The following is a 27,073-nucleotide window of genomic DNA, read 5'->3' on the forward strand; positions in this document are numbered from 1 at the left end:
GAAGTCATCATCTAAATATCCTTAATTTCTATTCTTATACAGCTAAAGAAGTATGAACTATATTAATAATTCAGTGGCATGTTTTATGCAGTTCTTTATGACTTGAAGAAGCTGTTTTTCCAATCAGTGATCCCAACTCCTTTGTATTTATTTATTTATTTTAGTTAAGTTTCTGTGCAGTGTGTCCTAGTTCTGCAAGACAATGCAAACTGGAGTAGGGGAACAGGATCAAGAGAACTTTTTTACTATGTGCATGTGGCATTCTGTTCTACAAAGAGTAAGGCTTTCATCTTTTAATCCGATATCCACTTAACTACAGTACAGAAGATTTATTTTTACCCCCTCTTGTTTCATAAAGGGCTCAAAAGTCTGTGGCAATTTTTGACACTTTGTTATATTTTTCTAATGCCCCCCCAAACACACACACATGCACACACACACACACACACACACACACACACACACACACACACATATATGCACTCACACACACACACTCCTCCCTGCCTCATTTTCATGTGGACACAAAGCCTTGGGATAAAATGATGGTTCATTATAGTGGTACAGAGCTCTTATCTTCATCCGGCAAGAGTCATTTCCTTCCAAAGATTGAAATGCAAATGTGAAAATTAATGATAACTGCATTATCTGATAGCAGAGATAATACCAATTCACTGTCAGAGTAATACACAGTCATTCTACGATTTCCTCCGCTTCTCACAATATTCTTCTTACTGTCAGACTGTATCTATGGTTAACTATGTTTCATAGGTGTCTGTTAATTTACTTCAAATGGCATTTCCCAGATCTTATATCTACCACATTTTCCCAATCAAAAAGGAAACGAAATCAGAACTGTAATCTTCAAGCCCTTCTTTGGACTAGTAAAGAGGGGGGGAAAAAACTGTATCATTAAGTGTGTGCTTCTATCTCATAATGGTCTTCTAGCTACCATTCCACTTTATGCAAAGCACTCCCCATCTTCCTAGTTTAATTTCAGGCACAAAGCAGAACCAGCCCAATCAGCTGCAGGTAACCACAACACTGAACAGCAACTGTAAGAGGCAACTTATTGACAAACTTCTTGACCAATATTTAGTCCACATGCAACAAGTACCCATGTCTGTATTTACCCCAGACATTTAGTCTTGAAAATTTACTTACCTTAAAAGTTCTTTATCTAAATAATGATGTAAATTAGGTAGAAAAGAACATAACAAACACAATCTCATGGTCATTTTTACACAGCAAAATCATTTTGCAAAATTAATTCACTATACTGTTTAATGAGGACTTACATGGAAGTCACTATAATGGCTACTAAGGCACAATTGCCAAAATGACAATAAAAGTAATATTAAGAGTGATTTATTGAGTACTTGAAGCTCTGAGCTCCATGCTTTACATGTAAAATCTCATTAATGAGGTAGTTATTATTAGCCCCATTTTATAAACACTAAGGCCTTGGATTATTAATAGCATGTTCAAAGTCACACAATTAATAAGTGACAGGGCCAAGATATACACAGAGGAAATGTTTTTTTGTCTTCTTCACTCATTAACTATCCAAAACAAATGTGATGGACACTAGATTCTGTATATCAATGTAGCAGCAAATGTGGACGTTCTTCAGCATACAAAACGAAAAGATTCTTACTTTTATTCAATTAATTCATCTAATTTTCAATATATATTTTGATTTTGTAAAATCAAAAAGGGTTTCATTTTACTTAATTTTATTGCAATGACCCAAGGCTTAACATATAAATATCAAAATCTATTTAAACATATTTGCTTATTTTGAAAAATTTTTACCAAAGAAACTAAATAACTACCTGCCCCAAATCTATAACTGTGTATGTGTGCATGAATACATATATTCTGAGGACATGTACTTATTTGCACATGATGGTGAGACCTAGATTCATTCAATGTAACACCAGAGAAACCAAATTATTCATATCCCCAACTGTAAAAAGAAGCCATGTTTCAACAACATATTTTAGGGAACTGGCATCTTTAGAGTTAATATAAGTAAGATGTGATTTTTAAAGTTCTTATTTTACAAAGGTAATGACTGTTTTTTTAAGGATTTACCTGAATTGTGTGTCCCACATCTCCTAAATCTAAGAACATAAGTCTGCTCTCTAGGCTGTGGCCATGGAACGTGGTTCTAAAATTTTTCTTATGAGAGTTAAGGATGTAAACACTATTTTCAAAATAATATCAAATTACAACTGTTGATCAGTCTAAGAAGACAGTGAAAAATATTTCATAAGGTTTGATTCTCAGGCAAGAGAACCCACCAAACACTGAGCAAGTCCTAAGCTCTCTCAACTGCTATGATGGAGATGCTGTGCACATCAGTTCTTTCAACTTCTGTCTTAACAATATTTCAAGGTAGTTATTTTAATTTCCTTTGCAAATATAAAGAAGTTGGGACTTGACCATTTAACAATGCCAAAAATTATGAGGCCATTGTATAAGCACAAACACAGATCTGACTCTCAGGTGTGAACACATCTTTCTGTAGTTTAGACTATGTTCTACTTTTAAGGCTAAGAGATGCTAAATTATTGCATCAGTGACTCAAATGCAGTACATGAACAATTAAATGGGAAACATGGCATAAAGAAAGGAGGGTGTGAACAGCATCATCCTACATCTTTGCACTACTCCCTACCTCTTTTCACAACTGTAACTCTACTGCAGATGCATAATAAATTTTGAGCAAATAACTACATGTATAAGAATATTAATAAACTGGCAAATTTGTGAGGTTGACAAAACATGAACCTTCTAAGGGCGATAAAAGAAGAGGTAGTTACTTAAAAAGAAGACAAATGATATAAGAAAAATAAAAGCAAACACATCAAAAGGCAGAACAGTGAATAGCAAGTCCTATATGAATTAGAGATTCCAAACAAGGAAGTGTCAGGGTGATTATTTTAAAAAGCAAGGTAGAACAAGGAAATTTAAATTTAAATTCACTATGCAAAATATTGAAATCATGGTGTAATATGACTTTTGTATTGGTCTGAACCATATTATTTAGTATGTCTAGCTTTCCATTCAAACTATAAAAATCTGTAGGAACTTAAATAATATTTAAATGAGAGTTATAAACATTTTAAGTCTTACAGAATTTCACTGTAGAAATGTATACAAATAGAAGATGATTTCCTAAAGTTTGTTTAGGCTTTCTCTAATCATAAAAGTTAACAAGGGTGCAAGTAATTGCAATTTCAGAATACAGCATTTCATTGAATAACAAATAATGCAAAACATTGTTACATTGAGGAATTTGCATTTGATAAAAACAGAACATTTCAGACAGGAGTTGATTCATTATTGAATTGAGCCATCAAGAAAGTTGTGGAGTCCTCTTCAATCAAACTCTAAAATAAGATAAATCCTGATCCATCTTAAATGATGTCAGCTCTATGCTTCACCTTCTTCAGATAATTTCCTCATTCTTTTATTCTCTTCTATTTTTAGAGAAAGCTGTCATTCTTAGGTTGACTGTAAGTACTGGGCAGGAGAGTCTTAGAAATTAAACTTTGAAATCACACCTGGTTCATTATCTCATGCCTCAACCAATAATTTGTGCTTAAACAGAAAACTAAATGGTTAGTAAAGAAAGGGATGACCCTTGTGATATCAGATAAACTACTAGCCATTAAAAACAGAATTTTTAAAGGTTCTGCTTCAAGACTGAACCGTTCTAAAGCTATAACAACATGAACATTAGCATTTTATGTGTATGATCTGATTCAACTTTCTAAAAGTTGGTAATATTTTTCCACATTTTGCAAATAAAGATAGAGGCACTGAGAAATTAAATAATTTGCTACAAATCTCCTGGCTAGTGAGTGGCAAATCCAGAACATGAGCCTAAACCCTTGTAATCTAGAGTCCATTTTCAATTATTTGGAACTATCACCAAAAGATAAACTATTTTCTCTCTTTCATACAGTTGTAAAGTGCCAATTATCTTTTTTAATTTATTTTTATTTGTACTAGTTAGTTGTACATGACAGCAGAATGCATTTTGATTCACTGTACATGAATGGAGTGTCAATCACCAATTATGTTTTTGAATGACAAAGTTTAGGTAACAATATTGAATCAGTTATGATTTATGTAGCAGGGAAACTACAAAAATATCTTCTGTACTTCAGAATCTCCTGGTTGAAGAAAATTAAATAATATTCTACTTTGAAAAATAATCAATGTCCAAAAGATATTCTTTTGCTATGAATTAACTTCATTAATTCAAGGGTTTTAAAAACAATAAAACCAATTTTTATTTTTTCTAAATACCTATGGAGAAAAATGGCTATTGATTTTATACTATACCAAGGACAAAGAATTTTCTTGTAAGCATATTTGCTTAGAGATATTTTCCCTTAAAGTTTTGACATATCTATATGTAACCAAGATCAGAGTATAATATTGTACCAGAGTCACTAAATAAAAACATTAAATCAAATACAGAAATTAAATTTAACTAAAAATAGAAAAATCTCATCTTGAAAGATTATCATTACTCTTTACCTTATTCATCCCTGCTTTTTTCCCCTTTTTTTTCTATTTTAGCCATCAACACAACTTTACTTCTAGAAAAGCTTCATGAAAAATGTGGTTTTGGGTGTGCAGCATGTGCCCTCTGAATTACCTTCTTCATCCCACATTACTGGGAAAGCTATGAGCCCTGGACACCAAGGGGAAACTTGCTCTCCACAGATTTGCCCCACAGTGAGAACAAGACAGAATGCAGCTGTTTGCAAGCAGGCAGATATATATATATATACACACACACACACACATACACACACACATATACATGTATATATAACCATCCAACTGAATATTAAGTGTAAAAACTCTTCTGAACATAAACACTCAATTCCACGAATAAGGAACTATGTAAGAGACAAAATTCATGCACTCTTTTGAAGTTATACATAATCTTTCACAGCAACACTAAGAGTTTTTCCAAGCATCTTTTTTTCAATTTGTTTTCTGAATCAAGGGAATTCCTTCCCATGCTGAGAAGTCAGTAGCATTATGCAATAAGGTGGAAACACCATAAGAAGTCTGCATTTTCTTACAAACTCTTAAAATATGGTATTATACTATGTTTTTAAATATAACACAATTTGATCTAAAATCTTGTATAGCATTATGCCATAGTGTACAGAATACAAACATTTGTGTGTATCATGAATAACATTAGAAATGACATCATAATAATCAGATATACTGTATCTTCATTTTTGTTTGCATTATATTTTCCAGCTGCTGGTTTCAGAAAATTACCACTGGAGTTCCTCTCTTCTTCATGCACAGCGGAGAGCAATTTGCAAAGTCATGCAAGGGTGAAAATGTGATTGAAATATAGGGATCTTTCTTAATGAAAAATATTACTGCTTTAGAAATTATGGCTAAAACTATTTCAAAACTCACTTATATCTTTAAACCCTATGACGAAATGGTGTCCATTTATGAATATACTGTCAACTGTAAATTACTTAGCAACAAACAGAACCATAGAGTTCTTATAAATATATATTTTCATATAAAATTATACTGATGTAATGGAGTATCTTGATCAGTCTTTTGTTTTTTCTTAAAATGCAAGTTTAATTTTATTCATAAAAATAAAAATGTGGTCAAAACCTGGAACCAAAGGGTAAAGTATCTTAACATTTTCTGAACTTCTAAATGCATACTAAGGTTCAATCTATGACTTAAGAACATGACTGAACTGATAGTTCAAAATGATAGTTCTTTAAAGTATTGTTTCTAACTAATTTGTAAGCTTTCAAGTTGTACCCAATTTGAATTTGGATGTAACTTAAAGAATTTCTCTTAAAAAAAAAAAAAAAAAAACAAGTAAAACTGACTCATTTTATGTGAGCATGAAAGAAAAAATTATGGAGATTACAAACAAATGTGACACTTAGTTTTTTTCCAAGTTTTAACAATAGGATAAAAATATTTAAATAATGAGGTATATTCAAACTGCCAAGTAGCCAACACACATAAAAATGTGCATATTTGTGTGTGTTAATCAGAGTTGAAAACCTGTAAGAGTTTTGCAAGCTTACTGAAGTTTAAGGGGAAAATATGTGAACACTTATTAAAAGCAAAAGAGGTGAATATTGCATTTTCTGTCCTACCTGGTCCATCCCAGTCATCTGTCTCAACTCCAGGTTGCCCTGGTTTCTCTGACTGTGTGTCCCCATCTGATTCTGCGGTCTCCTGGATTCCTTCATCACCTGAAAAACACCAACAAAGAGAAAAAGAGAAATGATCAAAGCCCCCTATTTGACATTCAAATCCTTGTAGAGGGATTTCCTCATCATATGCCTAATGATAGGTTTGTTACACGTAATGCAATACTGACAAATGTTCAAGCCCAATCATTTTGGTATCTATTGTAGTCTAATAGCAAAAAAGTAAATAAATAAAATCATCATTATGAATCAATGAATGAAGCCAAGTACTATAAACAATAAGGTATATTTCACATACATTTTCTTTTGAAGTTATTATATATAAAAAGAAAATCAAATAGCAACATATAATTTTTCTAGAGCTTTTAATACAGAAAAACTTAAAACTCATTTATTTCCAAATTATAATTTTTTATAAAGGCAGGTTACAGGGGGAAAAAATTAAATTTCTTGCAGTGAGACATATTTCTGTTTTTGGTTGAGTTTAGGTTACTTTGAAGATTTTTTATTTTCCCCCAGTCCTTTGTTTGCTTGGTGTTATTCCTTTACAGACAGGGTATAGAAAGTCCATAATTAAATGATAGTTTATGAAATGAGCCAGTGACCAGTGGGTCGCAATGCAAGAAACTATGAAGCTATACTCATGCTTGGATAAGTGCAGCTGGTTTCCACAATTTCATGCCTTCGTTTTTCCATAGAGAAAGAGAGAAAAAAAAAAAAAAAAAGGTTTTGAGCAAGAACAGATTTCTAGTGAAGGACAAAACATATTCACAATGCGACCACATGTTAAAAGTCAAAAATTTAATTTATGAGTACCTTCATTTTAAGTGATAATGTAAAAATGTGTATGCTGTTTTAAAAGAAAATAAACATTAAAATGGAGCACAAGTATTAAATTTAAGTAATACCTAAGTTTAACTAGTATGGATTTTAGAAAACAGAATAACAAGAAAATGTAAAGACAGAAACTAAAAGAATACTAAGCTCATGACAACTATACCTCAAATATAATCATACAAACATTTTAAAATTAAATGACTTGCCTATCCAGTTTTTTCTGAAGTTTTCAGTAACTATTTTCCTCATATTTACCTGAATCTCTAATTGTATTTGAATCTTTTACATATTTACATAAAATACACTGAATTTCTAAAATTTTCAAAGTAACCTAGAAAATACAAAACTTTTAGAAAACCATTATTATTATATATGACATTAATATGCTAATAAGTTCTGAACTTAAATTCCATACATTTTTACATTCATTCCTATATGTAACTTCATAAAATGAATTATTTTATAAAACCTGGAATCAAAAGTAAGGAGAAAGAATGACAGCTCTATTGAACCCGTTGTTTTTTTTTTTTTTTTAACAGAGAAACATTGGCTGTAGTGAGTAATCAAGAATAAAACATATAGTAAAACCACTCATTCAACCCATGTCTACAATTGAAAGTTCTTTGGAAGTTGAGTTATCTCTTCCTTTCAGTATGATCAGAATGAATAATAATGAAATTGTCTCCAGAAAATATGTTTTGAGCATCTATCATGTTTAAGAAAATGTAGTAGGTACAAGAGGATAAATTCAGAAAAACACAGTTCCCTGTTGGAAATACAGAACCCATTCAGAAGAATAAGTTCTCAAATGAGAGACAAGGTCAAAGCAGCACCAGGAAGGTACAAAGGCTCAGTCAAGCTCCAGTCTGCTCCTTTTGCAGGTCACATGGAAGAACACAACGTCAGTCGGTCAGCTGGAGATCAGAGGGATAGTTCTACTCTCAGCGTTCAGACATGAGCAGGGCTGGTCCTCAGCCCACACATCTGAGTAGTCTCTATGGCCTTTAATATATTGAAGTTCTAATCAACTGCCCCTCAGTCTGATTCTGCCTGCTTGGTTTCTCTTTAGTGGGCTTCTTTCCACCTCCCCCAGTCTAGAAACTAAGAGATAAAAGTTTGTTCAGCAGAAGCTCAAGGTATCTGATATTACTGGTAAGATTCCAGGTTGTCCTAGCTGTTAACACTTTGAATATCATCCCTGTATATATGTACATACTGAACTAATGCTATGTAATAAGCATATTGGCATGACTACAATCATGTTAACTAGGTGAAAAATCTAACATTTCCTGTGAGCTACATCTTTTCTATGTGCCCCTTCCTGCCAGACCCTGTGGACTTTTCTCCTTCTCTTTCCTGCTCTGTGCCCCAGGGAATCTGACCTCTTAAGACTCCATCACTGGGGTCCCTTGTCTTCTGTTTTCCAGTTGAGGTCAGTCAATGGAGACATTGACAGCAGATCACAGGGAGAGTTCAGGAGTAGAGAAAAGGCAGGTGTTTGTCCCCTGACAACCCCTTCATCCTTGATGATCTCCAGATGTTAGTACTGGTTGCACTGCAGGGTTAGCGCTCCTGTTTGGAGGCCCCCTCCTGTTTCTCTCATGCTCTCCTATCAGCATGCCCTCCCACACCTCTTGAGACCAGAGTGCTAACAGCTTCCCACTCTTGGGAGCCCTCCCTTGATGCTTCCCATCCCTTGTTAGTTCTCTTAACCACACCCACACCTGTATACTGTCCCTTCACTAAACTCCTTTTAGTTAAAACTATTAATCATTCCATCAGTTTCTTGATGGGTCCTTTACTGATACACTCCATTTTATACCCAAGCATCTCATACCAATTTCATGATTTGGGGCCAGTTACCACTTTTACACTTTTTTTTTTGCAAAACTTTCTTTAAATTGGCTCACTTTCTTTAGCATATTTTAAAAATTTGAATAAAAATAAAAATTTGCTTTAAAAAATACTTTTAAAAACAAATTTATGGCTGCGATAAGTAGAAAATCAGTATCACAGGCAAACAATAGAGGCAATCAGAAAAATAGGTTGAACAGAAATACTGGTAATACTATTAGATTCTAGCTACTATGTCTATTTAAACTCAGTCTCTGGTCTTACGGCTTTGTATTAGGAAGAAAAGGAGCAAGTACTACAAGAGTATTAAAGTCATAGGAATAAGAAATTAAGCTTTTTCTCACTCACATGCAAATAATGTAAAAAATTGAAAATTTTCTCATAATAGATTTGGTGCAATTTAGTAAAATATCAATGTATGACCTCAACTTTCTTGAGAATCATCAAGGATACCTGACCCAATCTGAAAAACACAGGGACTAGAATTTACACTACAATCTACCACTTAGGTGAGCATCTTTTTGTTTGCATTCCAACAGACTGGGTGGATTTTCACTCTGGGTCCTGTGTAGGCGAAGGTACAAAGGGAATTGTTCTCCCTACCAGTGAAAAAGAGTGAAACCTATGTTTTCTAAAAAAATAAAAAGAAAAAGAAATCTACTTCTTTTAATCAATTTTCTCATTTCTTCTGAATCTTGAAACATAGGGATTTAAATATCAGTGGGAATATTAGAGTTAGAGTCATTTACTGTTTGGGAAATTCATGTACAGATAAGGTCATTGACTTATTCATGGTTACACAGCTACCATTAGTGCTATGGTTTGGATAAGTGCTCCCCAAAGGTGCACACGTTAAATGCTACTGGGAGGAGGTGGCACTATGGGGCAGAGGTGGAACCTATAAGACTCAGGGCTTAATGGGTGGTATCTTAGTTATTGGGAGCATGCCCTTGAGGGGATATTAGAAATCCAGGCTCAAAATAATCTTTTCCTCTTTTTAAGTTCATTATCTCAGGTATTTTGTTATAGTAACAGAAAACTGACCGACAGAATTAGTTTCTATATGAGACACCTAGCCCAACTCTTCTCAGGCTCTAGCACTAAATGCATCCCATCCATCACAGCAATAGCAGATTAAAGTAACTTTATGTATTCTTCTTTCCCCAACAAGCCTGACAGGAGGGTTAGGGGCAAGCATAGGGAGGCATCATAGAGGCTACCAAAAACAGCAGTTTGTGTAAAGTTAGAAGTTACATTTGAGTCTTCTGTCAGTCTAACAATCTTTGCAAAACATCCTTTCACATCTCCAGTTGATACAAGGACCATGAACTCCTGAATAATAATCCCAGAGTAAGTCATTAACAAGTAAACATGAGGTCATGCTGTTCCAGATCATATATCCAAGAGCCCAAAGGACAAAGTATAAGATTCTGAGCAGAACCACTTAGAGAAGTTAAGTTTTATATTCAGACACTAATTGTATCATCCTTCTATTCACACAGAGGAGTATAACTTTCTGCATCTTGCTATTATATTTTAATTGCTAGAATTGTAGCACCATGCAAAATTTGACTATTAACATTTATGATGCTTATTTTTGAAGATAAAATAAGAAATACAAAAATTAAAAAAAACTATTTTCTGATAAGGACTATGTAATCTAGTTAAGGAGATAGGAAATATGCTTAATAGCAGTAACCACCAATAAAAACATACAATTAAGGCGGTTCTTGAATAAATCTAAGTGAGGACACATATATACAAGGTTACAAACCAGAAACATAAAATAGGACTGATCATATAGTTAACTTTGGAATTCTAACCTCATATTGATGGCAAAGAGAACGGTATTTCAGTGGGGCTGGGGGGAGGGAGGGTAATACACTCATGCAATGCAAATACAATGGTCAATACATATGTACTGAGCTTGTAAGAACACACCTTGTCAGACCTCTGATCTTTTATTTGTCCCATACTCATTTCAAAATAATTCTGATTCTTGTCTCAGAATCCCTCCCCTAATTTTTGTTGAGACTATGGTTAAGTCTACTCTGAAACCTCTTTAGGCAAATTATGTGTTTAGAAGGAAAAATAATAATATGAGAAAAGTAATTTGAAACAGTGTGTTTTCACAAACATATTGCAAAATAATCATGGTATTCACAAAATTAGAAGTTAAAGGGAAGGATGCAATTGAATCAATAGATGATCAATTGTTCTGAACAAAGGTGAGATAAATTGTTCTTTACTAATTTACTCAAAGACTACTTTTTGAGTCTTAAGAACTCTGTTGGGTATTGAGAATACAAAGGAAGATGTTACTTTCTCTCATATACCTAAAAGACACCCAATGGTATGAGACACCCAATGGATAGGGGCTTGTCACCTGTTAGAAGTGCTTCAATGGGAGCAGTTCATGATGTGACAGGAGTATACAGACAAGACACCTAATGCAGATTTGATTCTAGGGAAGCTATGGAGAAAGAAACCAGTAAAATATCTAAAATTTTGGAGGCATGATCTTAGACAAAATTGAACTTTATAGTTTCAATGTACTGACTCCATTATTAAAAACAATTTTTTCTGGTTTATAAACCAAAGACATACCCCCAAAGAATATCATGTAAAAAAATACTACAGTAATTAATTATTGTTTAGGAAAAATGCCAGCTTGAAATAGGTGGTGAAACTAAGAAAGTTCAATTACTGAAGAGCAGGATTCGAATGAAGTTTTAAAATGCTAAAAATAAACAGTTTGAGAAATATTCCCATTGTATTATGGTTATCTTTCAGAAGGGACCAAATTTACCCATGATTCTCATTCTGTATCAACCAGGAAAACAAATGGCAGGATGGATACAAATCACAGCAGATATTTGATACAAAGAAATTAAGTAAATCACTCAAAATGAAAATATTATAATTTAATCTATTGAAGGCTTGATTGAACTAGTAATCGCAAAAAATATAACACTTCCATTTAATGTCATTTAATGGCAAAATCAGAACTGTCAAGCTTAGATAGAACTTTCATCAACATCTGGAGCAATGCTCAGTATTGATAATCTCAATTATTTGAATGATTTGTTCTAATTTGTTTCATTACACCACACATATAATTAGAACTACTGAAAATAAATATCACATTTAGTTAAAGAAGCACTGTACAAACAGATAGTTATATACAATTAGCTGCTCAAAAGAAATTCATTCAGCACCTATCTTAAGCTATTTATGAAACTGAGGACGTATACAATATATATCACATTAATAAAGGCAAATTCTGAGAGACTATAAAGTCTTTCTACTTTCCTTCCTTCCTTCCTTCCTTCCTTCCTTCCTTCCTTCCTTCCTCCCTCCCTCCCTTCCTCCCTCCCTTCCTTCCTTCCTTCCTTCCTTCCTTCATTCCTTTCTTTCTTTCTTTCTACCAGGGATTGAACCCAGGGGTTTTTAACAACTGAGTCACATGCCCAGACCTTTTCATTTTTTGTTTTGGACAGGGTCCCACCAAGTTGCTTGGGGACTCACTAGGTTGCTGAGGCTAGCTTTGAACTTGTGATCCTCCTGTCTCGGCCTCTGGAGTTTCTGGGTTTACAGTTCTGTACCATCACACCCAGCAGTTAAAAGTCGTCTTATTATTTAATTGTGTTTACTTAAAGAATGAATACAAAAAAAGAAAGAGATGTCTAAGACATAAGCATGTCCTATAAAATGATACACTTGAACATAGAAAACATGATCAGAATTTATTTATATTCATTTTAATATTGGGTATGAGCCAAATATTGAAATCATAAAGATGAACGAGGCCTAGACCATGTCATCTCATTCGGAGTCTGCACTAAACCTAAACATGCTATTACATTGTAAGCGCTACTCATCACTAGGGACACTACTAAATGCTCTGTGAACATAACATCAGTGTGTTTGCTGTGTATTCACAACCTTATACTTTAGAAAAATAAACCAAAGGACCAAGATGTGGAAAGATGCCCAGGATCAGATTCCAAGTTAGTCCAACTTGAAAGACCACACTCCTAACCTATAAGAATATAACAGTCAACGTTCATAGCACAGCAAGAAACAAAGACAGCAGGATGTGATCTGAGAGCTGCTTTTTTCCTTCTCACATATAAACCCTGTTTCTTTATTTTACATATTAGCAAGAAAGGATTTATGGATTTAATCTTTCTAAGAATTATTTTCTAAAGATTTTCTATTTTACTTGGCACTTAGTAAAATCAACTATGCATAGATGTTTAATCAATAACTATTACTCACTGACCAGTTGGAAAATTAGATTTTGGTTTCATTCTTCTTACCATAGCTCACTGCAATATCATTACATTTGCTAATTAATTGCTTTGAGTACATTATTTCTATTTAATAACTAGAATATGTCACATTTTTCAACTTTTGTACCCTTCATCTTCTAACTTTATCTCAGGAAACTAGTTCTCATTTTTATGGTAATGTTTTTTACCTAATTCATTTTTAATCATTTTACTAATGAAAAATGAAAATGATTAAAAATAATTTAATCAAATATGAAATCTCTGAAGTACTTTTAAGAAACACTGTCTTTCCCCCTCACAACAGACTTGCTTCTTTATATAAAGAATTTATATAAACTTTCTTTATAAATAGAATTTTATTTTGATATTAAGCCAATTCCACCTACTTCTTGATTTGAATGGAATTGACTTCACCATAATTTTCACTTCTATCCATTTTTAATCTCCAATATTTGCAATCAGCACTATTGAGTAGCTTAGAAAAAATAGCATGAATGATTAATAGCCAAGATAATAATCATAATTTGTTAAGATAGTGCTTCAATTGGTAGAAAGAAGAAAGGAAGAAGAAAAAGGATTCCAAGAAGAGAATGACAGAAAGAACTAGGAATGCATTCGACATTCATACATTTACTTTCCAAATTCTTTATTCACACACTTTTTAATAGAAATTTCAGTGTATTTTCAACAAAGCACAAACATATTTAATGGGATGACTACCACGTATCCGGAGACCAATTCATAATGATGAAACAGAATAAATGTCAAGCAGTAACAAAATCTATAATATTTCTAAAATTATGGCTATGGAGTTAATGGTTTTCTACTGCAAGATTAAACTCCTTTGTTGCTCTTTTAAAAGATATCATACGTATTTTGTGGGCCCTTCTATTTTTCCTAGTCTAGTTTTCAGATCAATGAGAGCCCTATAGGAAGAAATTGAAAGTGTTTTTGAGCATTATAATGCACAGCATAAATGGTTTAGGGAAATGCACTAGAATATAGTCTTTGAAACACACGAAACGGCATCTTTAAATACCATATTAGGTATTGTTGGTAAGGTGGTAAAAGCAGTGGCTCTCCTTGCCAAGCAAAAATAATTTCAAAAATGCAAACAAACACCTTTTCACTGCAAGTTAAACACTGCTATAGAAATTAAAGATTTGCCACATTCTGAGACAGTCACTTTTTCAGCACAAAACAGCAGCAGTGTTTGAAAGCAGTCATGCAAGCAAACAGCCTTTCTCAACCCTGCTCTTTTAATCCATGTAGTTCCTATCAATATTAACCTCTTATAGAAATTCTTGTACAATATAACTATTGAACTTTCTTGACTAGGAGTGTTACTGGAGCTGTTAGTCATCCCTATAATGTATTTTGCAATCAGCTAAATCATCAAAGTATTTTTTAACAATGAACAGTTCAGAAGTGACAGATCTACTTTCTTGTTCACAACTGCTTATCAGAGAATAGATATCACATATGTTTTCCAGGTGCTTCCTATAGTTAGGATACCTTCACAGAAGCCGCTCATGAAAGATAAGGTCATAAAAGAGATGAAAAATGTGTGAGCTTCATACACTTATGGTTTTATCATCAGACAAGATAGCTTTGGTTAAAGGACTGCAACAGTCAAAAACAGAAAACTGCAGCTCATGTTGAAGGGCGAGGACATTTAAGTTAAGATTTGGTTTGTGTTTCCTTTGCAGAACAGCCTCATTATAATGTTTGGCTGAAAATAATTATTTAGTTATAGATTATCCAAGGAAAAAATGCCTTATTTTATCAACCCTACATGGATGAATTATAGTCATGTTTGTACATCTACAAATGAAAATAAAAGCACACAAGCATCATCCCTTTATGGCAATACCAAAAAGGAAATCTAAACAGCTCAACCATTTGCAAAGAATAGGTATATTATATACATATGTCCCTATCATGATGTCTGACTCCGATCTTCCTTTGACTTACTACATATGTATAACAAATCTGGAGATTTTTCATGTTCTGGATAATTCTACTCAATATATAATTGTTTTTTAAAATGCATTTTAAAATTTCCTTGTAATTTACTTGGGTTTTCTGTAGTCATATTGCTGACATCCTTTTTCAGACCCCAGTATTTGAAAGATTAAACAGATCAAAGGAATAAAATTCACATGAATTTGTTATGAATTTTCATATCCCACATGAAGAATCAGTCCTGAAACAATTGGTAATAAAAGTCCAAAACAGTCTGTTATTTTAAGAAGAAAGTGAATTTCTACAGTTAATGTGTGACTACTATAATTTGTGGTATTTTATTACAGAGAGTAAGGGGAAATTATTGAAAATACCAATGCTCATGGCAATTACATAATATAACAGTCACAAAGTATTGACAACTTAGGAAGAAAAGAAGAGTGATTTGTCATTTTTTTCTCCAGTACTGAGCATTTATTCCTATCAATATTATCCTCCATGTGAAAGGGTTTTTCTCAAAGTTTTATTTCACTAAAGATCCCAAGCATAAGGAAAATTTCCAAATAGAGAAAATAAAACAGTTTATCATCATCATATGGTTTTTATTCCTCACTATTTCTCCCAGTGAACCCTGAAAGGGTTAAATATATAAGCAAATATGGGGGGGACAATCTAACAGTTGTTTCTAAAATAACATTTTGGAATTTATATGTAGATAATTTTGTTTATTATACTTTCCTTTCTCCCTGCCCCCCCATCTCACTGATGTCTATCAATAAGTATATTCTACACCGCAATTTTCTACTCACAGAACTATTGTTCTTCACTTCAGAAAACCATGAACAAAAAATAAACAAAAAGTAAAACCAACAATAAAAAGTAAAGTCAAATTTCACCATCTCTGAAATTGCCCTCTCCAACAAAACACCTAAACTTATACAGAAAAATCAAACCAATTTGAGAAAGCAATGATATCTGAATATCACTTTCCATGTATTCTCATTTATATTCTTTGCTTTTTAATAAAATGGTCCCTTCTAGAAGGGCTACTCCTCTTGCAGTAGATTCCTGGATATGATTCATAACTGATCACTTAGTATCACAGTGAACTTCACTCGTTTATAAATAGGACTTTATTCAAGCCACACAAATGGACTGCCCATTGCCAATGAACAATGCATGTTCAGGACAGCAACTAAGGCTTGGACCCCTACCTAAAAGCCCTTTATGTAACACCAATTCAAACACTCTCATAGCTCACAAATAGAGACCATTTTCCTGATTAACTCTGTTTTGTCCTGCTGTTCAACAACTGGATTTATCTTACCTTCTATTTTCTCTCTACTACGGCTCTGGGAAGCTCAGTGCATTTAATGCTTTAGTTTTCAAGATGCTTCTTTTACCCTCTGATGCTGCCTCTCATTATTTCCCATCCATAGTCTTACGGTTATTATTATCTTTTTCTGATGCTTCTGACTCACAGCTGTCTCTCCAGGGTCCCTCAACTTGGCTCAGTATTACTTCTTCATAACTAAAAACCAGTCAGTATTTGATTTCACCTGTGTCACATTCTCTGACTTTCCTTATGAGGTCAAACCATTATTTACCATTTGTGTGATTATTTGATTAATGTCTGTGTGGTAGTCAGCTTTGCATCATTTTGACCAAATACCTGACAAGAACTTAGAAGAGAAAAAGTTTATTTTGGGCTCATGGTTTCAGAGAGTTAGTAGGCCATGGTCAGCTGACTTCATAGCTTTGTGCATGAGGTGAGGCAGAACATCATGGTGGCAGGGCAAACTGCTCAGCTAGGGGCAGTCAGGAAGCAGAGAGAGAAAGAGGAGCCAGGGACAAGATACATAATCCCTGAGGGCATGCACCCAGTGACCTATTTCCTCCAGTCATGCCCCTCCTGTCTACAGTTACCACCTAATAATTCATTCAAATTATTAATTCAGCAAATGGGTCAATCTGCTGATTAGGTTACAGTTCTCATAATCAAATCAATTTATCTCTGAATATTCCTGCATTGTCTAACATGAGCTTTTTTTAGGGCTGACACTTCACATCCAAACTATAAGACCACCTCTCATGATAGTGTAAGTTCCTGGGTAGTAAGGAACTTCCCTATGTTTACTCACCATTGAATCCACAGCATGTCTCACAGTGTGTGACAGAGCAGGTGTTCAATAAATATTAATTGGATTGGATAAAGCATGAATGCTGAATGCACTTACTGCCACTATTTTTTGAGTCATTCATTATTCCAATAATCAAGCAAACAAATAAAAACTATGCATTTTACATAAGCTGAAAAGTCTCTGAAGTAACAGAATTTAGAGTTAGGCATGTGGCCACTTAACAATAAAGGTCATATTTTCCAGCTTCCCTTTTAGCATGGATCTCTCCCTTAGACAGTTCTGGACAATGGGATATAAGCTAAACAGTTCTTTGGTCATTCCCAGGAACCTAATTTTACAGTTGAACCTAAAGGAGTTTTCATATCCGTGGGGAAAATATGTTCTAGGTCATGTCAATCTCATCCTTACTCAGATCCCCATCTAGCTTCTCATACCAGGAATAGTCCCAATTATGTTATCACTAGACCTATTCTGGCTCTTTTTTACTGCACCTTCTTCCCAAAGCATCTCCTCCCTTAGTGCCAAAAGGAGGTCCTTGGCTGCTGATGAGAACACCAGAAAATCTTAATACTCACATCTTGCAGATTTTCAGAAACATGAAGCTTCTAAGCTTCATTTTTTTCAACAGAGCACTTTGAAAATCAGACTTGTCCTAAATATCCATGATATTTTTAGGCTAAAGGTAATTTATCCCATGTAATAACAGATTTGGAAAAAAGACATGTAATAAAAATAAAAACATAGTCTACAAATTGAAGGTTTTTCCAACAAAGAAAACAAACAATATTCTTGATCATTGCTGTCTCCTGTGAATTCAGACTGACTTAATAGATTTACTAAAGGGTTGATTCAAATTTTGCAGGGTCTGAAGCTTTTGCAACTTGGGAGGTCCTCATTAAGAAGAGCACAAAGTTATAATTACAAAATTAGGCGCAGGGCCTTGGAAAGACAGGTGAGGTGCTCTGAAACTTCAGCTTCATTAACCTCATAGGAAAGCTGCCTCTGAGTAGTAACTATAGTAAAGGTCAGAACTACTTTTCCGATTAAATAAATGGTTCTGCCCAAATGCTCAGTTGTTAAACCAGCTTCAGAATTCCAAAGCAAAATCTAAAATTTATTTGAATTGTTCAAGTTTTAGATTTATTCAGTACTATTTTGAACTTTCCTGGGGCTATCATTTGATATAAAAAAATAAACACTTATGAAAACAACTAAAAAGGAGAATGAATATAGTTAATATTTATTTGGCAATATGTACGAACATAAGACAGGCATATTATATAATTTTTCTCAATTGCATTCTTTTATTAGTGATCTTGTATTTTTTAGGCCACTTTAAACTTCCCACTATCAATATTGTAGGAAAAATATCATAATTTTCTAAATTGGGTTTGCAACTTTTTGTCTTTTTTTAAGGTATCATTCCATATTTTTGTAGAATTGTTATTTCTTGCTGAGTTACTGTATTTTGGTATGTTTTTTAATAGTCATCCATTAGAACAGAATATAGGAATGAAATGAGGCAGATGCATACTGGTGCTGGAATGATACAGGTTACTGCCAGGAAGCTTAAGAATGAACACACTGCTTCCTTAGTCAACCCAAACTAACATCAGCTCCACTCCTTATAAACATTTTCACTTGTGCACGGTTTCTTCCTTCACTAGATCACTCTATCTCGAGTAAATGAGTGCATTCTTTATACAGTGTTCTTTCTGCCTCTAAACATGCATAGTCATTTGGGAGCCCTCACACATATTCATGCTTATAAAACAGAAAGAAGGAACAGGTTCTCAGTGTTGGTTAAGCAGCGTGGGCTGGAATCTGCATTGGAAAAATAAAATAAAAATTTATCTAAGAACCCAAATATACTGAAGTGTGCTAATCCTATGGCAACAACAGAAATGACATCAAATGGTGCTGTTGAATAGGTAGACAGACAGTGTTTTATGTATGTGTACCATAGATTTCCACCTTGATAAATCTATGTCTTTAAAAATACTCCTTAAAAAGACCTTCCCTTCTTACTGACAGAAATATGTAATCACAGTCCACTGTCTGTGCAATTCCACTTTCCATCTCTGCTATGTGCATAAGACTTGGTAAGATACAGACACTGTCAAGTTTCAGAACAGTTCCTTGTCTAATCTTTCTACTTCTCCAGATCTTTGATATAGAACCTGTTAGAATGTATTGCTTACTTTTCTAGTTTCTATGTTTATCTCACTTCCACTCTTACCATCTGCTGTACTGCATTTCCTTCAGAAAAGTGAAAAGTTTTCACAGTGCCCAGAGCTTTCCCTGCAAACAATGCCCTCTTCCCCTCTTCCTTCCTTCCTTTCTCCGCTTTTTATTCAGTCTTATTTTGTGTTAAGGTCAAAGTGTTGTAAAGAGTTCACTTGGGAACATTTCTACACGGCTGAAATGCTTATCTAAATGGTTTTGATGGATTTATAAACATTCCTGCCATTTATTACTGGCTTCTGCCCAAGTACAAACATTTTGGTGTGACTCCTCTCTTTAAAATTACCTGAAAACATCACAAGCAACAGGCAAGTGAGAAATTGTGGTTTATTGTATGCCACCCAAACAGGGTAACATAATTATCCACTTAGTATAATGAGTCCAAAGAGCTCTGACTATAGCCCTTGCATTGTACCAAAATGCCAATTCTATTTACTGCAAACTGGTTTATATTGATAGAAACATAAAAAGTGGTATCAAAGATAGAAGTAATTTAAGCACACTCCTAATTCATTTAGTTTATTATTTTTGTTTTATTCCTTGGTTTTGCATACATCCTCATTCTTGACTGACGGATCATGTGTAATAAATATTCATGAGATAATGCCAGGTTAAAAATACCCTTAAAAAGTGAATTTTACACTTCTTGCGCCCAGACATCTTCAGCTGTGTTCATCACCTTCTACAACAACTATATAATAGACATCAGAAAACATAATTATTTTTCTATTTTTACTAAGTACCAATAACTCAAATTTTAATATGGTATTAATCTTCAGTAGTCTCATGACTTTGACCAAGGTACTGAACCTCTGGAGGTCACAGGTGAAAATAATGTGAACCCCACAGGACGGTAAGATGATTAGAGATGGAGCATGTACAGCAAATGCCTGACTTTCAGGAGCAAGCAGAAAATGAAAGTTGTTATTACCATTATTATAATTATTATAATTGGTACATAGTCTCAGTGCCAATCTCAGGAATCTCATTGAACTACAAAAAAAAGCTGAGACAGCAATCTGCATTCTTAATCATTATTTACTGGTGCAACACATTCAGTTATTTTTACTTGACCTTTTAAGAACAACAAAAAAGTGACTGACTTTATTACTATAATTAAATTCATCATACCATAGCTTTTTACAGTTCCCTTTACATATCTATGTTTAGGCCTACCAGAGATAAAGATTATCCCATCAGGTAACGATGGGCATATGCTTAATACGGCCTATTGCTTCTCGAATGATAAAAACATTGTGAGAATTTTACATACTAACAAGAAAATGTAAATTTCATATGAGAAGATTAAGAGCTTTGGAAATCTTATTTGATTTAAATTTAGAAGATGCTAGTGCAGAACAACTGAGAAAAAGTATTTAATCATTTGTGATGTTTAAGAATAAAAAGTAGAGACAGTTAACTTCCAAGAGTTGTTTCCCAAAAATGCTATCATTTTATCTCAGATCCTAACGTGATCAACAGTTAGATGCAGGGTTGTCAACTACGTTAATTCCATATGATTAAAATAAATTAGTTGCCCAGGCATCACTAATGCCATTCATACATTTAATTTTCTTTGAAGTAGAAATGTAAATTAAGAGTTAGTAGATATAAACGACTGGCAAACATGAGTGTAGATCTGCATGAAATTGATTCAAATAAAATTTGAGCAAAATAAAATTGAAATAAACACTTTAAATTTAAAATAACTGTTTATATAGTTACAACTTGATCAAATCCACTTGCTTCAAGAAATGGGGGTTCTTCATTCAATCCAAAACATCACTAAGAAAATGTGGAAATTAAAAAGGACTTAAGAGTTAGTAGCTCTTTTGTATTACTTGGCTAAATTTATTTAATTAATTTTCTATCCAGATTAAAAGTGAAAAGTTAATTAATAATGCACACATTGTCTAATATCCAAACATCTGGTTTTTTGTGTATCTTTCCACATTTTTATTGTGCATTATAGTTTTACATAAAGATTGGATTTGTTGTTACATATTCATCCATACATACAATATAAGTAGGCCAATATAAATTAAATAAATTCTTACTCTTCTTTTGACTTTCAACATTACAAGGAAAACAACAAACCTAAGCTTAGAGGTTTAAAAAATGTTATTGCATTTGCAAAAAACATAAACATAAAGGCCAATTTTTCTAAGTAGTAAAAGATGGTTTTATATTAACTCTCCTTCTTATTATTTATAACAATGATGCTAATATAAAATAAGGGGCAAAACTAAAAACAGGCACTAACTCCCTGTACCTTCTATATGTAGACAGACACAAAATGAAATATATTTTATTAGAATATGAGATTATTTCAGAAACTATAAAAGATTTAGGCAATTATATATTTCACCATGTTTTCATTGTTTCAAAAGAGATTTTTAGCAAATTGCACAAATGAGATCTGTTAAGGGTCTTAGAACGATGAATTTGCTGTCATATGTGAAAAATTATATATTATCATATGTGATCATAACTGATAGTCTATCATAAGTTATTTTATGTACCGCAAAATTGATCATTTTTAAATTTGTCAAAACTTTCATGATAATATTTCTGGAATCAGAGTGAGTAGGCAGACAAAGCTTTATCTGATCCTTACGTATGGAAAGCTGAGTCACAGCAAAATTCCTACACCCTCTGGGTCCATCAAACCAAGAAAATGCTGACTCTTCCATATGAACAGTTTGTTCAAATGCGCTGTCATTTTTCCACCAATTGTGGTTTTAAACATTCAGTCCTATTCCAAATAGAAACTATGCTGTGGAGATTTTTAAGATAGCTACAAAAGAGTGAAGCACAATGTCACAGGTGAATTATTTTCCCATCTCATGAGAGAAAAATACAAGTAGGACACTATTTTAACCTCTATTTCTACCTCCTATAAAGAACTACTTTTCCATTTTGTATTGCTGGATAACTTATGTAAAAAAAGTAATAATTTTAAACTTTTTTTTTCTTTTTTCTTTTTTTTTTTTTTTTAGGTGCAGAAGTACTGGATCTAGGAAAACAGGGTTTGCCAAGGAACAATAATGTCATATGGAGGGTGGGGGAGGTGACTGGGAAGGGAAGCCAGGTTCGTGCCAAGCAAAGCTGGGGGCTGTTCAATCAGCCCTATCAGCGCTCCATCAGTGTCTCCACTCCAGCCAAATCCAGAGAAAACAAGGAGTCAAAGATTCAGGTCAATAAGCTTATAGGCGATTTGCACAAACAGCTCCTCCAGCAAGGTAAGAAACAAAGTCATATTGGCTTTTCTTTTTTACTCCTTCTCTTTGAACTCCCTGGTCCAAACATACCCTGGAAATGTCAATGTTATATGCAAGAATTTAAAGAGCTGAGCTTCTTAATCCTGTTAAGAAAAAAGGAACAAAGTTGCCTGTAAAGATCCCCTTTCTTACTGAACTCAAACTGATTATGGTAGCGCTGCCTTATGTGGATGCTGATTCCAGTCACCCAAGCATCAGAGAAGGCAGAAACACATCATCAAAGACCACGAAGGAGGAAAGGAACCACATTAATGGGGAAGGGTTTGTGAAATATCAACAGACTTTCTGAACTAAAAAATAATACAATAAAAGAAGAAGCTCAGAGACAAAATAGTGTGAATATTTATTTGATAGGGAAGCAAATGAAAAACAAGCAGTCACTATCCCCAGAACCATATCTCACAAAGGCACGATGGGATTTGTTGGTTGTTTTATTTCTTAACAGAATTAGGGATCTAGATAATAGCTTTGTTGCTTTTTCTTCACATTTGGTGGGAAACAGGGAGGGAAGGAAGGATTAAGCCAACAATCCAGGCTAAAGTTTGTTACATACAGTCCAAAGAAAAATAACCCTTTTTTCATGGTTACTTCTTAATTTTTAAATAAAGGTAGAAAACTACACAATATGATAGCAAATGAGGAAATGAGGAAGGGGCAGTTCTCTTGAGAGTTTGGCAGTCTACAGGGTTAAGCACAATGATCAAACTGCTACTGAGTCACATGCCTCTTACTCTTAATCTTTCAGATTCAAGGATGTATAAAGATGTAGAAAACAAATACCCAACTCTGCTATGGTGGAAAGGAGCAAAGTGATTCATATCATCCCCAAACACCCCCAAACTGCTGTTCTGGAAGCTACATTAATGAGCTACAGATGGAGTCTCATCAAGCCCTTGGCTATAGAATGATTCAGATTGGAGTTATCTGTATCTCCTGACAGCTTCCCCAATTTACCTGTTTCAATTTCCTGCTTTAACCTTCACTTTCTGCAGGCCTTTCTCTGCTAGGCACAGACACACTGTGTCCTGATCACGCCCCTTCTCCCACTCAACTCTCTTCAGTAGCTCTCAGAATGCAGCTGCCCTTCACAGTCCTGTTCCCCATGCCCTCGACAGTGGTGGGAATCCAACAGATTCCTAGAGCTACAAGTAGCACAGGTATGGCTGTTCCTTTCCTACTCCCCAGCTCTCTGCTGTCCTCTTCTGGTTTCCTGTAACACAGGCCTCACAGGTACTGCAGAGGTGAGGAAGTTCTGGAAGCTCTCTCCTTTACACTTTCCCCATCACTCTTTATAAAAACCACATGAGTGTCTGCACACACAGCAACCTTGTCGCTCCCCACCCTTATCTGTTTTGTTTTTCTTCATGGTGCTTAACATCACCCAACATGTACAATGTGAGTTGATTTTTTATTATCTCACTCTATTCTCCTGAGATGTGGATTGACTTTTGTCTACTGCTGTATCCCAGCACCAAGAAGAGGGTCTGGCACGTAACAGATGCTTAATATAGGGCTGGGTTGTACTGAATTGATCTGCTGAATAGAATCGGAAGCTGCTGTCAACACAATTCTGTTCCTGTTTAAGTTTGCTTTTGATTTTGCATTAACTGTTTCTGGGGTTAGAGCGAAATCCACGTATGAGTAACACAGGTTTTATTCTGTTTTCTTTAATATGCCTTTCATTTTTTTATTTAAAGAGTGTTAAAATAACCTTTATTTTCTGCATACTAAGTCAACTTTTTCTTAATATGGTGAAAATGTTTGATGTTCCCCTATGGTTGTTTCCTTATTTTATGAATTTATGTCATATCTCCTTTTGTTCTCTCTGATCTTTCTAGACTGGAAGACCTCTAATTTAAGCTCATGTCTCTAGAGTGTGCACCAGACTCCTGTATCTGTATCTAGATTTCTCTGTATCTAGATTTAGGGCCAGAAGTATGGTTCTTTATCTTCTAAAGTCAACTTTGATGGCATCATTTTCCCTGTGAGCCTGTTTAGGGATCATAACATCAGAAAACAATTTATAAAGGTCCCAGTAACTCTTTCAGATGAATTTTATTGATAACTCAAAGTTATCACTGACATGCAGTTTTTGGAGGGTTTTTTGCTGTTGTTGTTTTGGTTTTTTTTTAGGTAGCACTGCATTTTTACTACCCTGGAATAACATCCATTTGATATTTCCTGTCTACATATCCTGTGACATTTTTCTGGAATGTATCCCAAGACAGGTTTATTTCATTTTAGTCATTAGCAAACTTGAGTATTTCAAAGAAGAAGCACTCTTTGAAAAAACTAATAACAGTAAACTAGTTTTAGAACTGCCCCTTGCCAACTCTGCTATGATCCAGCAACTTAAAACTCTTCAGGTTAAATCCTTGAACAATTATATCTCAATGAATATTAATTAGTTTGCTTAACTCTACAAATTCAGGGATGTGTTTCCATGTTCTATACATAAACCAGATGAAAGATGATGAAATAACTGAAGCAAATAATTCAATAACACACGAAATATGTAGTGCTTATGGGCTCAGTCTTGATGTCTTCGTCTGTAAATTCAAGGAAATAATTCTTACTTGTTTCCTTCCTCTCAGAGATACTGTTAAGGCAAGGTGCCAAGCAATTTAAACTCATGAACAAAAGAAGATGATATAAATTATAAGTATTGCAATACATTTTGCTACCATTTTTTAGATCTCAGGGTATCAAGAGAAGTTTGAAGCAGCATCTTTTTTTAAACATAGTCCAATTCTTTTTGAAGATGAAAAACTGAAGTGAAACAAGTAATTAACCCAAAGCAATAAGTGATATAGGAAGCTTCTAGAGAATTGTCATATTCAAATTTTAGGCCTGAAGCTACAGCCAGATAATTCTGAGATAGAGTCATAAAATCGACAATTTTTACACATTAATGCTAACATAAAATTCAGACTTTAACATTTCTGTGGAATCTTACATTCTATGAATGAGTTGGATTACATTTAATCACATGGTTTATAATGATGAGCAACTTCACTAATTTAAGACTTGTAGCAAAACTGCCCTTTAATAAGAACACAAATGACATCAGGGTAGAAACCATCAGGATGGAAAATATTATAATAATAAAAGTCCTTCTAAACCCTGAAAATATTCTCTGTAATAGAGAAGCTCAATTCAAAAGGAAGAAGGAATTTTCACCTATGAAAAGATATGTCTTCACAGATGAATAAAGAGTAGAGAACTTTTCTTTTTTATTTAATAAAAGGAAAGTTATAACAGCATTTGATGGCTTTTATACAAAATATGAATGAAGTAAACAGAAACTCTATGTACATCCTCAGTGTTCTCTCCAGAAAATGTCAAAATATCTCATTTGGATAACTTAGATTTCTAGCTATATTTTTGTTTTATGAGGTTTTAAACTAACTACCCTTTGCTTAATTTTTTTTTTCAAAAAACATTTAATGTTCTCATTTTTATCCAGAGGAACCACTAATGTAACTAGGTCACTGCTAGATTTTGGCCACGGAAAGGCCATTAGACAAAGAAACTTCAAATAATCCAATTCAGTTTCCTGTATATGTTGACAATTTTTAAGTTGTCATAAATGATTTTGAATATGTGCAAAAAGCCAGTTTCAGCCATAAACCCTACGTAAAAAAATTTCCTTCCAAAGAACATTTCTTATGTGCTTTTCCATTTATAATATTGATATAATTAACCATTTAAATGTGTTTACTCTTTTGATCGCTAATCTATCCTCTTTTTACAACTGGTAATAAAACATAATTGTTATCACTGAGACAAACATGTGCCTTTCTACAGAAAGATTAGGTTCTAATTTTCCAGAGAGAAAATTTTCTCTTCCTATTGTAGCTAATCAAGTTAAGTGAAAAATGGATAACATCCCTGGCATGACACCTCAAGGGGATACAATATCAAAGAGTTGTCTTCCATTCATACCAGTTCCAACTGACTTCAGTGGGAATTCCCTGGCCTCACATTCTATGAGAGTAAAATAATGAAATTCTCTTCCTGTAACACAAGGTCATAGTAATTGGAAATAGTAATATTAGTATTTATCCTGAAAAATAGTACATGAAAATAAGAAATCTTATTCCTACCCATCTGATATTTTAGCTTCAGACTAAGTTTTAGAGAATTATTTTTACAATATATAAAATTTCATATTAATAAATATAATCTCTGTATTATACTAAATATTGTTTTGT

The 27,073-nt window shown here is 33.8% G+C and overlaps 1 protein-coding gene across 3 annotated transcripts in view; it reads right to left on the reverse strand.

Moving 5' to 3' along the window:
• Positions 1-27,073, reverse strand: part of Zfpm2 (zinc finger protein, FOG family member 2) — a 419,792-nt gene that overhangs the window by 305,276 nt on the left and 87,443 nt on the right. For all 3 annotated transcript variants that reach the window (XM_047561101.1, XM_047561111.1, XM_047561096.1), the window contains one exon: positions 6,186-6,284. In XM_047561101.1, the coding sequence (XP_047417057.1) occupies positions 6,186-6,284 (99 nt within the window). The remainder of the gene's footprint in view (positions 1-6,185; positions 6,285-27,073) is intronic.

Source organism: Sciurus carolinensis, chromosome 1 (assembly GCF_902686445.1).
Source record: "Sciurus carolinensis chromosome 1, mSciCar1.2, whole genome shotgun sequence".
Taxonomy (NCBI): domain Eukaryota; kingdom Metazoa; phylum Chordata; class Mammalia; order Rodentia; family Sciuridae; genus Sciurus; species Sciurus carolinensis.